This window comes from Scardinius erythrophthalmus, assembly GCF_964197995.2.
Source record: "Scardinius erythrophthalmus genome assembly, chromosome: 22".
NCBI classification, from domain to species: Eukaryota; Metazoa; Chordata; class Actinopteri; order Cypriniformes; family Leuciscidae; genus Scardinius; species Scardinius erythrophthalmus.
Window position 1 is genome coordinate 7,851,219 of NC_138242.1, and position 14,620 is coordinate 7,865,838.

The 14,620-nt window shown below is 47.6% G+C and overlaps 1 protein-coding gene across 1 annotated transcript; it reads right to left on the reverse strand.

Moving 5' to 3' along the window:
- Positions 1–7,825: 7,825 nt before the first annotated feature.
- LOC308682935 (uncharacterized protein) lies at positions 7,826–14,549 on the reverse strand. The gene is made up of 6 exons (XM_081352954.1): positions 14,096–14,549; positions 13,858–13,971; positions 13,656–13,753; positions 10,479–10,625; positions 9,703–9,923; positions 7,826–8,595 (listed from the first exon to the last, which is right to left on the reverse strand). The coding sequence occupies exons 3-6, from the start codon at positions 13,751–13,753 to the stop codon at positions 8,366–8,368; spliced, it is 696 nt and encodes a 231-aa protein (XP_081209080.1). The 5' UTR covers positions 13,858–13,971; positions 14,096–14,549; the 3' UTR covers positions 7,826–8,365.
- Between the last annotated feature and the right edge of the window lie 71 nt (positions 14,550–14,620).

A 14,620-nucleotide genomic window follows, 5' to 3' on the forward strand; every position in this document is an offset into this window, starting at 1 on the left:
ACTCACCCCTAAAAGAGCTGCGTCTTTTTCAAGACGCCTTCTCATGCAGCGCTCGCGCTCGCTCCGAGCCAATTGCCTACGGTGACTCTGAGGACTCGCCAGGCATCCTTTCCGAGGCTGCCCTTCCTGGAAGCGGACGGCGGGATTAGTTTTTCTTTACGTTACAAGAAAAGCTACCCTGCCTCTGCACGCGTCATTCACCGGCGAAGGAGAAAAGAGTGTTCTTAGTCCCACCGTTGGTCGGTCTGACCTCTTTTCTCTCACATTTCTCAGTTCCCTGTTCGGCGACTGGAAATATTATTGCTTGTTGACGCCGCTTTCAAAGCCTGTATCCCCCTGTGGCTCAGTGGTGGAATTATAGGTTCTCCTCGCGGGAGACCGGGGTTCGGATCCCGGTCTGGCGGCATATATATTTATGCCGCCAATGCTTTGCTCTGTAAGTCCCCTGAAGGCGACTGCAGAGATGCATTTTGCAGCCAGCGAGCGCGTAGTACCCGCTTGCCTGCAACCGAACACCGTTTCTACGGTTCCCGCGCGTCACTGGCGAAAGAGAATGGAGTGTTTTCAGCCCCGCTGAATCTGGGCGATTTCCACTCTTCTCACATTCTGGCATTTTGCAGGCGTTCTGAAAATGCAAATCACTCTGTCTGTTCCCCGAGAGGCAACTGCAGACGTGTTTTTTGCTGCCCACGAGCACGTGGTACAGGCCTGCAAGCAAACGCCAGTGTGGATAATACTCGCGCTGACTTTGTCTATGTATCTTCACTGTGGTCCAGTGGTAGATTCTTAGACTTGCGCGCGGCCGATCGGAGGTTCGAACCCCAGGCTGGCCGGCAGAAAATATTTATGCCGCCGAATGCAAATCACTCTGTTTGTTCCCCGAGAGGCAACTGCAGACGTGTTTTTTGCTGGCCACGAGCACGTGGTATATATGCCTGCAAGCAAACGCCAGTGTGGATAATACTCGCGCTGACTTTGTCTATGTATCTTCACTGTGGTCCAGTGGTAGATTCTTAGACTTGCGCGCGGGCGATCGGAGGTTCAAACCCCAGGCCGGCCGGCAGAAAATATTTATGCCGCCGAATGCAAATCACTCTGTTTGTTCCCCGAGTGGCAACTGCAGACGTGTTTTTTGCTGCCCACAAGCACGTGGTACATGCCTGACAAGCAAACGCCAGTGCGGATAATACTCGCGCTGACTTTGTCAATGTATCTTCACTGTGGTCCAGTGGTAGATTCTTAGACTTGCGCGCGGGGGATCGGAGGTTCGAATCCCAGGCCGGCCGGCAGAAAATATTTATGCCGCCGAATGCAAATCACTCTGTTTGTTCCCCGAGAGGCAACTACAGACGTGTTTTTGCTGCCCACGAGCACGGCCGATGATGCTATATGTGTAGAGAAGATGCCCACTGCTAGTGCCCATCCCTACACACAGGGCCCGCGCTCATATATTCGACTCGGGTCGATCACGCACACAACATAGTGAACGTGCCCACTGCCTAGTGCCCACAAACACTATGTTCTGCATGCCTTGTGGTTTCTGTAAAGACGAAACCTGTGTGCATTCACTCTGCTCAGACAGACAGTGCACTCATTGCAGTAACTGTGCCCGCTCTCCCGCGCCCACACTTACTCACGGTACTTCTGGTGTCCCGGCCACGGCCGATGGTGCTATAAATGTAGTGTCGATGCCCACTTCTCAGTGCCCATCCCTACACACAAGCACAGCCCTGCACTTAGGGCTCGCGCAAATAAAATCGACTCAGGTTGATTGCGCTCCCCACATAGTAAAAGTGCCCACTACTCAGTGCCCACGAACACTATGTCTATCAGATCACAGGCTCTCTGTAAAAACGAGACCTGTGAGCGCGCGCGCTGCTTACACAAGCAGCGCGCCCCAAGCAGTAAATGTGCCCGCTCACAGCCCACATCTACTCGCACACATGAGTCCCATGGGACTCGCGCAGCCCCCCCTCACTCAGCCAAACACTGTTGTAAGGTCAAGGGCGAGCGCTCCGCCCGCTGTATTAAGCGCGCCCCCCGCCTCAAATGCCGCAGGCATAACGCCTATGTTTGTGAGCCCCATAGCACCTCTGTCGCACGGCGAACAGAGCGCGCTCTGTATCCGGCCCTTAGCCAACCATGCAGATGCATGGGCAGCGCTTCCAGGGGTTTCGGACTGGGTCTTAGGCATTATAAAGAGAGGCTTCTCGCTACAGTTTTGTCGACGCCCTCCGCGCTTCACAGCGCGCGTCGAAACTTCGGTTCCGCTGAATGTAGCACACCTACTTCGCCGCCGAAATATCAAAACTGATAAGCAAAGGGGCGATAGAGCTTGTTCCCCGAGTTCAAAGCGAACAGGGGATATACAGCAGATACTTTCTAGTCCCCAAAAAGGACGGCGGTATCAGACCCATTCTGGATCTCAGACGACTGAACAGAGTATTAGTGAAACGCCGTTTCAAAATGCTCGCAACCAGCAAAATTCTCGCGCATGTTCGCCGAGAAGACTGGTTCATGTCGATAGATCTGAAGGACGCGTATTTTCAAATACAGATAGCGTCACATCACAGGCGATTCTTGAGATTCGCCTTCGAGGGTCAGACATACCAGTATACAGTCCTGCCTTTCGGCTTGTCCCTGGCACCTCGTACATTTACGAAATGCATGGACGCAGCGCTCGCTCCTCTCAGACTCAGAGGCATGCGAGTGCTGAACTATTTGGACGACTGGTTGATCCTAGCCCAATCACGATCTCAGCTCATAGAGCACAGAGCCATTTTACTCGATCACCTCGAGAATCTTGGTAATCACGGTCATTTGGGCGAAGAGTTCACTGAACCCCAGCCAAACGATTCCGTTTCTGGGTATAGTTCTGGACTCAGTCTACGACAGCGCGGCTGTCGCCACAGCGCGTGCTGAACATTCAGCGCGCGGCGATGTCTTTCCGCCGCGGCGCTTTCACCCCGCTCAGAAAATTTCAAAGGATGCTGGGTCTCATGGCCTCAGCATCGTCAGTTCTCCGGCTGGGCTTGCTCCGCATGCGCCCGCTGCAGTTCTGGTTGAAAGCGCGGGTTCCGCGCAGAGCGTGGGTGTCCGGTCATTTACGCCTCAAGGTCGATCAGGACTGTGTCACAGCCCTGGTGCCTTGGATGGCGAACGACTGGTACCAATCAGGTGTAAGCCTGGGGACTTCCTCGAGGGTGAGGATGGTGTCTACGGACGCATCCACCTCGGGATGGGGAGCGCTGCTCGAGGGCAGACCGTCCTTCGGCCTATGGTCGGAACGGGAAAAGCTCCAACACATAAACTGCCTAGAAATGCTGGCAGTGCACAACGCGCTGACGCGTTTTTGTCCCCACATCAAGGACCAACACGTCATAGTCCGTTCGGACAACATGGCAGTGGTGTCCTACATAAATCGCCAGGGCGGTCTGAATTCCATACCCCTGTACAGGCTGGCGAAACGCCTCCTGCTATGGGCTCAGCACAACCTGCGCTCGCTGAGAGCAGTACATGTGCCCGGGCTGCTGAATGTGGGCCCGGACAGACTGTCCAGGAACAACGTTCCTACGGGCGAATGGTCTCTACACCCACAAACAGTCCGGCTGTTGTGGGAGAGATTCGGCAAAGCGGAGGTGGACCTATTCGCGTCCCGCGAAAACGCTCACTGCCCCGCATTCTTTTCAAAGACTGACAGCGCGCTGTCCCAAAAGTGGCCGCGCTGCCTGCTATACGCTTTTCCCCCCATCTTCCTCCTGCCTCAGGTGTTGGAACGGGTCAGGAAAACGAAATGCCCAGTGCTGCTTGTAGCACCGTTCTGGAAGAACCAGGCATGGTTCCCAGTTCTGATGCAGTTAGCAGACATCGCTCCATGGCCAGTGCCGTTGAGGAGAGATCTCCTCTCGCAGGCCAGGGGCTCGATCTGGCACCCACACCTGGAACTATGGTCCCTTCATGTGTGGGCGCTCAACGGATACCCGTTGGTCTCGCAGAGGGAGTCATGAATACCATCACGGAGGCTAGAGCGCCGTCGACCAGGCGACTCTATGCTTCAAAGTGGTCGGTTTTCTCCGGCTGGTGTACAGCTCGGAGCCTTTCACCCCTCGAATGTGAGGTAACGGAGGTTCTCTCCTTCCTACAAGAGCTGTTGGATAAGGGCAGATCCCCTTCCACGCTCAAAGTGTATGTGGTGGCTATTTCAGCGTTCTCCGGTTCAACGCTGGGTCAGTCACTGGGAAGGAATGATTTAGTCATCCGCTTCCTCAGGGGAGCTAGGAGACTGAATCCACCCAGACCTCCTTCAGTCCCTATGTGGGACCTTTCTACGGTCCTGGCGGCCATGAAAGGTGCCCCTTTCGAGCCTATCCAGTCTATTAGCCTCAAACATTTGTCTTTCAAAACAGTGTTTTTGATGGCTCTCGCTTCAGTGAAGCGCATAGGCGATCCGCACGCGCTCTCTGTGAGCCCGGTGTGCTTGGAGTTTGGTCCTAATGACTCTAAAGTCATACTCAAACCTAAGCACGGCTATGTGCCGAAAGCCCTCAACACGCCTTTTCGGGCTCAGGTTATTTCCCTGGCTGCCCTGCCGGCATCGAGTGAGGAAGGGGACTCGAGTTTTCTTTGCCCTGTTAGGGTTTTAAGAGCTTATATGTCCCGCTCTGCTGTCTTCAGACAGACAGAGCAGCTCTTTGTCTCGTTCAGTGGACGTTCCAAAGGAATGGCTGTTTCGAAACAAAGTCTATCCAGATGGATAGTTGACGCCATAGCGCTGGCTTATACTGCCAAGGGCATTCCATGCCCGTAGGGAGTTAGAGCGCACTCTACGAGAAGCGTTGCTTCTTCGTGGGCTTGGTCCAGCGGGATTTCCCTACAGGATATATGTACGGCGGCAGGCTGGGCCTCTCCGTCTACATTTATCAGGTTTTATAACCTAGAGGTTCCCGCCTTACAGGCTAAGCTTTTGTCGGTGTAATCTGTTCAGCCGTCTAGTCAGACCACTGAAACCCATGCGCAATGCGCTACCGACTATCTTGGGCAGAACTGTGTAAGACCCACATTTCCCACATTAGTTCAGGTTCCCTACCCTGTCTATGTGATGTTATACTTGCGTCTGTGGACATGTCTATTCTACGACGCTACAGTATAGGGAATTAAGGCTCCCACCCTTATTCCCTGACTCTGTGTGAGTCAATCTGGTGATTATGCACTGTGTGCCTGAAATAGCTTCCGGTGATCAGTGTTTTTATCCCAGCACGCACGGCGTTTTGCAAGGGGTTCCCGTAGCGTTTTGATAAAACGCAGTACGAGAGAACTCTCGTAAGAGAACGTACTCGGTTACTAACGTAACCTCGGTTCTCTCTAGAAGAGGGAACGAGTACTGCGTTCTCTGCCGTGCGTACGGTTCACTCTGGTTCGCTTCGGCGATCAAAATCAAGTGAATCAGCCTTCTCGAGCTCCTTTTATAGAGGTAAGCCACGCCCGTTTCGGCGGGAAGTGGCGAGGAGGGCGCGAAGCGCCCTCATTGGCCTGACGTCATCTCAGGCCTCGCTCGATAGGCTTAAGCAGTTGCCGCAGAGCAGCCAATGAGCGAGCAAGCCGTCTCGCCATAGCTGACTGCTGCTGCCGCAACGCGTTTTACATATATGAAAATTAAAGGATAATTTTTTGCTTCAGTGTTTCGTGAAAAGAGACTTTTCCCGTAGCGTTTTGATAAAACGCAGTACTCGTTCCCTCTTCTAGAGAGAACCGAGGTTACGTTAGTAACCGAGTACGTTTTCTCTACAAGAATATAAAAACGATTCAGTTTCCAAGCGATATTTACAGTGGTTTTTCTTCGTTTTCTCTTCACACTTCACGTGTCTCATCTCATGTTCTTCTGTCTAAAGGGTAAATAAGTACACTAACTTTTGATTAAACATTATAGGGGCAAAAATTTTCATGGAAATGACGTCAGAGCCTAATTAATTTCTGCAAATTTCTGCAAAACTAAAAAATGCCAACATGGTTTATTAATATTTCAGCCTTGTTTAGCTGATAGATAAAAATTATTTATAATTATGTTTATTTTCATGGTTTAAGATTGAAATTCTGTGGCAAAGGTAAACAACATAAAAGACATTTGAAATGTAGCACAAATAAATGATGAAGACATGGTAAAAGGTTTCCAACAAATGATTAGCATGAGCAAGTATACTAGAGCGAGTTAAATGTATAAGTGGGGTTTCACAGTGATGGCACAGAAGTGATAAACCTCTACGACCAACTTTCTGACAGGTCATAAGATCCATTTTTGGAACCACAAATAACATTTTATAAGTGAACAAGTGACTTTTTTCAATATAAACAAACTTGTGTTGCATTGAAAGCTTCCGTAAAGGTTCTTCATTCAACCATAGATGCCAAAAACAAAAAGTGAACACAATGAGTAGAACACATCTTAAATGTACTTCAAAACACAGTCCACCGTTAAAACACAATTAAAACATGTTTGGAATGACGTGAGTAGGCCTAAATGATGACATCATTTTCATTTAACATTGTATGTTTCTTGTCTAGCTTCCCACTTACCGCTAAACAAAGTTCTTCTGATTCTGTGCAGAGAGAACCAAGAACAATCAAACTAGTCACTAGAGGCTTTGATAACAAGCTGATGCAGAAGAGGTCTCAGAGCTCCCTCTAATGTCTAGACGTGTAGCTCGCAACAGGAAGTTGTGTTGTGTTGGTGGAGGTGTTCTGTTCATCAACACGATGCACTCACCTAGTTCAAGACCCTTTCTGTAAGTTAAATCACTCACAGGTGAAGACCAGTGACTGTCCGTGTGGCCTTCGTATCTTTGAGTGTCGCTTATGATAGAAACGGATATCCTTTACTAAAATATGCATGTCTACAAATATTATTTAAAATACCCATACCTTTTCTTTATGTTGGTAGTCTTGATTTTTTTTATAAGCTATCAAACATCGACTGATTAAATAGCAAATCAAATAGTGAGTGCTTTCGTTCTACATTGTGCACCAAAGCAATGAATTTTTAATAGGTTACTCAAACTTAACATTCATTGTATAATAATGTCATTCATAACTTTGTTGTCATAGTTTCTTTTTATTTTTTTTATTTTTTTAAGACTGAAGGTGCCGCCACCCCTGCTGGAAAACAAACAAACAGGTCAAATCAGCCTAATGTTGACTGGCTGGTCTGAACTGGTTTAAGATGGTGTTCAGTTGGTCTCCCAGCCTGACCAGCTAATTAAATGACAAAAACCCATCTAAATCCATCCTGCTAAACCAGCTAAGACCAGCCAATAATCTTAAGGTGATGATACACAGGGCAACTTTTTGGGCAATGTTGGCGTCAACGGGCAACCAGATGAGACACAGGGCCCACAACTATCTAAATTATCCAGATATATATTTATTGCCTATTTTCAATGGGAAAGTGCCCAAGCAACAATCGCTTGGCAAGATTGCCCAGCAACATTGCTCAAAAAGTTGCCCTGTGTATCATCACCTTTAGACTGGATTTAGCGGTTTCTCTCAGCAGGGACATTTGCCGTTTCTCAGGTGAAGAATTGTCAGACTGCTGTATAGATCATCCATGTAAGCAGCACTTCATGCATCGCTACACAACACTGATGACAATGGACAAGTGAAATTTTGCCTGTGAAATTTGAGCAAAATTGCAAATCTGCGTGATGAACCAAGTAGTTGCAAAATCAGCACATGGAAATCTTACGGCAAAAAAATTCCAGATTGCGTGGATTCCCAATGACTGAATTTTGCCAGAGAAAATTCGCTAAACACCAGTAAATAAGCACACACCTTTAGCGACAGAGATGAAGATGTTTTATTGTCCCAGAAAGTCACACAGGTTTGGAATGACATAAGGCAATTATCAGTAAATATAGTTCATTAGGATGAACTATTCCTAATAATAATGATAACAACAATACATATTGAATAGCTAATACATACTGGTAATGGTTCAAAACTCATTCAAATAAATTAGTAACAATGATCAAATGACAAACGCAAAAAAAATAATTTAAAAAATGTTTGAACATTAAGGGCGCAAACCCATAAAAGCGGCGATGGGAGTGGAAAGTTCTGCGTGTGATCTACTGACGACATGCAAATTAAACAACACAGACACAGCCGGATCATTTCCATAATGATCAGCCGCAAAAATGTCTTCGTCTACGCCTTCTCAGTGTTCATTTTTCACTGCTTGTCTTCAGTAAATCCTGACAATAGTTTTTTAACCCCAAATGAGGGTTTGCACTGGCCAAGCTGTTAGTAAATCTGGCCCTAAGGGTCCATTCAGTTACAGTTCATGCACTGACTTGAAGACTTTCATAGGAACCATTTAACTTTTTCCAGTCGCTTCATCGGAAACCCCTCGACAGACATGAGTAGAGAGAGCGCCGGTGAGGTTCTCGATCTGAGAGCGGAGGAACCTGCGATCCTCCTGTAGGTCCTGAACCTGTCTCTCCAGAGCTTCAATCCTCTCCTGTTTGCTCTCCAGCAGACACTGAAGTTTGGTGATGGTCAGCATAACACCACTGGGTAAACCCTCCATGATCGGTGGTATCACTGCTGAGAAAGACAGAAACAAAACAAACTATATGTATTTGTTCCTAAAAAAGAAAAAAATCTCTAACTGATCATTATCTCATTTAATTATACACTTTGGCAAAAAGGAAACAATGAACAGTGGGAATAAAAATAATAAAAAAAATTAGCAGCACAGCCTTCCAATAATAACCCAATTGACTGGTTGGGATTCGAGGTGTTCAATCAGAAGTTAGTCAGAATCCACTCACCGATTAAAACAGAATTTTGGTTCAGTGCTGACTCTGAGTTCTGCACACTCACGATTCCTCTCATTATAGCGAATGAAGTGAAGACACAAATTTTGTTTTAAACTGCAAGTAAAGTGTTTTCTTTAAAGGAACACGCCGACTTTTTGGGACTTTAGCTTATTCACCATATCCCCCAGAGTTAGATAAGTCCACACATACCCTTTTCATCTCCAGCAAATCACTCCGCCCAAGTAGCAGTGCTTCGCCTTCTGAGAATATAGTTCCCAGTATGTATACGGTTAGAAGATGGCTGTGTCTCATGTGACCTTGTTATTCGTACACGCTGTGACTATACAAATCACAACATGTAAATAGGAAAATGTTGGCGTTATTTTGTCACTTATTGGAAGCAGTATGCTAGCTGGAGCCGTTTACCTCCAGTCTTTGTGCTAAGCTAGGCTAGCGGTGGGTGTGTCAGACAGAGTTACGGCACGCACGGAGATGAAAAGGGTATGTGTGGACTTATCTAACTCTGGGGGATACGGTGAATAAGCTAAAGTCCCAAAAAGTCAGCGTGTTCTTTTAAAATAAATGTAAGCTTCTGTAATGTTTTTCCCTCCTTTATATTGAATGACTAGGACTGTAGTCTAATGGCTCTAATAGACTTGGGAACGACATGTATGTAGGCTGACCTACAGAATCATAGGCTACGCCGCGAGCAAGATGAGGTTTTTATGTGCACTGAAAAAAAAGAGGAGGAAGCGAAAGAGGAGAATTTGTGAATAATACACAATCTAAAATGACATCACTACAGACAATACTTAAACGCTCTCTCTAACTCTGTCCCATCATTGCATTTTGGAGATTGACATTGATTCTCAGTAAATGAAAAATCACGTACTGGAGACGGCACTGTTCGGAGTGTTGTCCTGCTCTGTATAATTATCAGCTGGCACTGAGTTCATATTTTCCCACTGGATTATTTCAGGCTCCGGTTCCTGTTTCATCCAGCTGTAGTTGCTCACGGGACTCTCCTGTCTTGTGGAGCTGGAGTCAAGCTCACTGCTGGGGGAGTACGGAGCCAGATCCTGCAGCCATTGAGAGTTCATCTCATCATGAGAGCTGCAGGAGGACAATATCATACAACAATCAAACAATTATGGAATAATTCCTCTCACAAATATTACTTTAATATTTTACTTTAAAGGTGCACTATGTAACCTTTGGTCCTCTAGTAGTTAAAAAACAAAACTGCACGCATTTTGTAGAAGAACATTGTTTTGGTTGTGCTTTGGCTTTGAGAAAGAGAAAGTACAATGGGTTGCGAATAAAGCATGTTGAATTTCATTATATCCATTTATGTTTAAAAATGGTTCAAGATGATGAACAAATCTTTAAAAACGTATTTTGTCAAGTGGTTACATGTTATTTTCTTACATTACTTATAATAAATATCCATGACACAGTGGATAATGAGAATATTCACGACAACTGTGGTTGTGTTCGTGCTGCTTCTATCATATCCTAATCCATTTTTTTTTGTAATTTCAACAGGATTACAAAAAAGTGTATTTAAAATAATAATAATTATTATTACTATTATTATTGTATTAATACTAGAAAGACATGAAAATTATACAAAATAATGGTTACTGCCATATTCAGTTTGGAACATACCAGGATTCCAGAGGTAAACTACGAATCTTGTTTCTGTGGCTTCTCTGGTACTGTCTCCATTTGTTCCTCAATTCTGCCTGTCTTTCCTTAGAGAGTTCAGCAACTGCAGGATGTTTCGTCTTTCCCTCTGTCTTTCTTCGTTGATAGCTAAGAATTTTCAAACAAAAAGACGTTGGTTGTAATAATGTAATATTACATTATTACTAAAATGTAATAATTTCATATTTGCATAATACATTTGTCACGGTTTGGGTTTTGTTTATTGTTCCTGGTTCTTGTCTGTCATGTGATCCCCTGTTCTAGTCATGTGATCTTGCCTTGTGTTCCCCTGTCTGTTGTCATTTTGTCATTGGTTGATTGTTTAAATGTTCACAGGTGTCCCTTGTCTCGTCATTAGTCCAGTATGTATTTAAGCCCTGTGTCTAGTTCAGTCTTTGTGAGTTCTTGATGTTGTTAAGTGGATGTTGGTTGTTCTGTTCCTGAGTCCTGTTCCCCGTTCCTGTATTTGAGTTTGTAAGTCTGGAGTTTGTTTAATAAAGTGAGCTGCATTTGGATCCTGCTTCCTCCATGTTTCAACCAAATCATAACAGAAGAACTCACCACAAAATGGATCCAGCAGTGGTTAGCAACCAGGCCCTGAGGAAATTCCTTTCTTCATTGTTTCAGGATGGCCAGCCCATTGAGAGATATGCGAGGGACTTTTTGACTTGCTGTCATCTGGGATCATTAGATGACATCCAGCTCATGGAGCTGTTTTGGAGCGGGTTGGATGATGACATTGCTCAATTTATGCCGGAGGACTATACCGGCTGGACCCTGGAGGGATATGTCGACCTGGCCCTCTCCTTGAGCGGTTTGGCATTTACTGTGGGCTTGGCTAATGAAACACCCCTTGAGCTCACAGTACCCCCAGAGCCCTCACCGCTGGTCCCGTCCAGTCCAGAGTCTTCACAGCTTCACGTCTCATGTGCCCAGCCTGAGAATCTTCACGTCACGCCAACCATCAAGCCAGCCACTGGATTGGTCTATGGCCGTCAAGGACTGGTTTCCAGCGTGGCCGATTCCCCGCTGATGTCAGCACATGCTGCCACAAAGGCCATCGTTCCAGGGACTCGTCCCGCCGAGCCTTGGCTCCACGTCAGCCCTGCCGAGACTGAGCTTCACGTCGCTTCTGCTGATCCAGAGACTGTTCACGTCGCTTCTGCTGATCCAGAGACTGTTCACGTCGCTTCTGTTGATCTAGAGACGGTTCACGTCGCTTCTGCTGATCCAGAGACTGTTCACGTCGCTTCTGCTGATCCAGAGACGGTTCACGTCGCTTCTGCTGATCCAGAGACGGTTCACGTCGCTTCTGCTGATCCAGAGACGGTTCACGTCGCTTCTGTTGATCTAGAGACGGTTCACGTCGCTTCTGTTGATCTAGAGACGGTTCACGTCGCTTCTGCTGATCCAGAGACGGTTCAAGTCGCTTCTGCTGATCTAGAGACGGTTCACGTCGCTTCTGCTGATCTAGAGACGGTTCACGTCGCTTCTGCTGATCCAGAGCTTCCCGCCAGTCCAGCCGAGCCTGCACTTCCCGCCAGTCCAGCCGAGCCTGCACTTCCCGCCAGCTCAGAGCCCTCTTCGCCGCTGGTCCTGCCCAGCTCAGAGCCCTCTTCGCCGCTGGTCCTGCCCAGTTCAGAGCCCTCTTCGCCGCTGGTCCTGCCCAGCTCAGAGCCCTCTTCGCCGCTGGTCCTGCCCAGCTCAGAGCCCTCTTCGCCGCTGGTCCTGCCCAGCTCAGAGCCCTCTTCGCCGCTGGTCCTGCCCAGTTCAGAGCCCTCTTCGCCACTGGTCCTGCCCAGCTCAGAGCCCTCTTCGCCGCTGGTCCTGCCCAGCTCAGAGCCCTCTTCGCCGCTGGTCCTGCCCAGCTCAGAGCCCTCTTCATCGCTGGTCCTGCCCAGCTCAGAGTCCTCTTCACCGCTGCTCCTGCCCAGCTCAGAGCCCTTTTCATCTCTGGTCCTGTCCAGTCCTGACCTGCCCTCGTCGCAGACCTCGTCCAGCCCTGACCTGCCTTCATTGCCTGTCTCATCCAGCCCTGACACGCCTTCGCCACCGGACTCCTCCTACCTGGCGCCTAAGTCCGTTAACCTCCCCAAGAAAATTTTGGGGGGGGGCAATAAGCCTTCACCGCCATGGCCACCCGAAGGGATTTCTTCACCGTGGCCGCCCGAAGGGTCTTCTCCGCCGTGGCCGCCCGAAGGGTCTTCTCCGCCGTGGCCGCCCGAAGGGTCTTCTCCGCCGTGGCCGCCCGAGGGGTCTTCTCCGCCGTGGCCGCCCGAGGGGTCTTCTCCGCCGTGGCCGCCCGAAGGGTCTTCTCCGCCGTGGCCGCCCGAAGGGTCTTCTCCGCCGTGGCCGCCCGAGGGGTCTTCTCCGCCGTGGCCGCCCGAGGGGTCTTCTCCGCCGTGGCCGCCCGAGGGGTCTTCTCCGCCCTGGTCCTCTGCACATCCTGATCCGCCCTGGCCACCCGCACACCCTGGTCTGCTCTGGTCCCCTGAACAGTCTGGTCCACCCACGCTTCATGGCCCAGGCCCGCCATTGCCATGTCCTGGATCTATTCCTCTGCACGGGCCTGGCCCTCCATCCCTCCCCCAAGACCGCCTCCGCTCCACCACCCTCCTGAACTTATGTTTTTGTTTTTATGGGCGTCGGGAGCCGCCCATAGAGGGGGGGCTATGTCACGGTTTGGGTTTTGTTTATTGTTCCTGGTTCTTGTCTGTCATGTGATCCCCTGTTCTAGTCATGTGATCTTGCCTTGTGTTCCCCTGTCTGTTGTCATTTTGTCATTGGTTGATTGTTTAAATGTTCACAGGTGTCCCTTGTCTCGTCATTAGTCCAGTATGTATTTAAGCCCTGTGTCTAGTTCAGTCTTTGTGAGTTCTTGATGTTGTTAAGTGGATGTTGGTTGTTCTGTTCCTGAGTCCTGTTCCCCGTTCCTGTATTTGAGTTTGTAAGTCTGGAGTTTGTTTAATAAAGTGAGCTGCATTTGGATCCTGCTTCCTCCATGTTTCAACCAAATCATAACAACATTACTATTGTTTATGGTAATATATAATAGTACAACTTAGGATAAGATCAAGTTTATTTGAATATGTGAATTGTTTGCTATTTAGAATTCGCTGTGGAATAAAATTCAAACACCTCTCTCTTCTTTTTGCAAGGTATCTGGCCCTGGCAACAGGATCAGCATTCACCTTTGCTCTGTGTCGAGCCGATTTTTCATTGTTTGATAGTGGCATCTACAAATAGAAGAAGAAAAAAAAACACTTTGTGTTACTATCCATTAATTATGTTTATATTATTTTTAATTATATTTTAAGGCAAGAATATAAATGGGACATACCTTTAGGCTACATATTCCGCATCAATAAATCACCATAGTCTGTGCTAGATATTTCCATTTGAGTCAAATGAGGTGACAGGTTACACCATTTGACATTTTAGTTTCCATATTTTTCTGAATAAAAAGGATTTTTGAGTTATGACTCTCCAAAAGACATTTCCATTTATATGTGAACGTCAACAAACATGCCATGTAATAGAAAGATCAAATGATCTGCTATTTTGAAAGGCATACTAACCTTGACACACAGCCATGAGGGTTTGCAGTGTTCCTCTCAGTCACACCATTTCCTGTTTCACGGTCACATGACAGCAGAACGGCTTCCTTCATGTCGTCGGTTACACCAGCGATGGGGGAGGGGCTCTGGTTACACCACACAGAACAGCTTCACTGCACGTTTTCATAGAAATACTTATCATAAACTGCTTCATACGTTGTTTTACAAGGATCTCAAGCTTGTGCAGAGACTTTCTCTAATTCATAATTTAACAGCGGTTACACCACCTAGACATGCTTTGTCCACCACCACCAACAACAAAATATCAAGATGCGTTTTAATTCAGAGAATCAAGTCAAATAAACAATTAAGGGACGATGTCTTATTCGTGAACGATTGTTTTTGCTGGATCCTTTCAAAGAATTGGTTGCACGCGGGTTCCCCGACTGAACGCTTCGTTCACGAATTGGACTCTGACTGAATCAATCAGTCCGCGCGGATCTCGAGTCAACAGCTGAAACTGACTCATTTGAACCAGAACCGTAG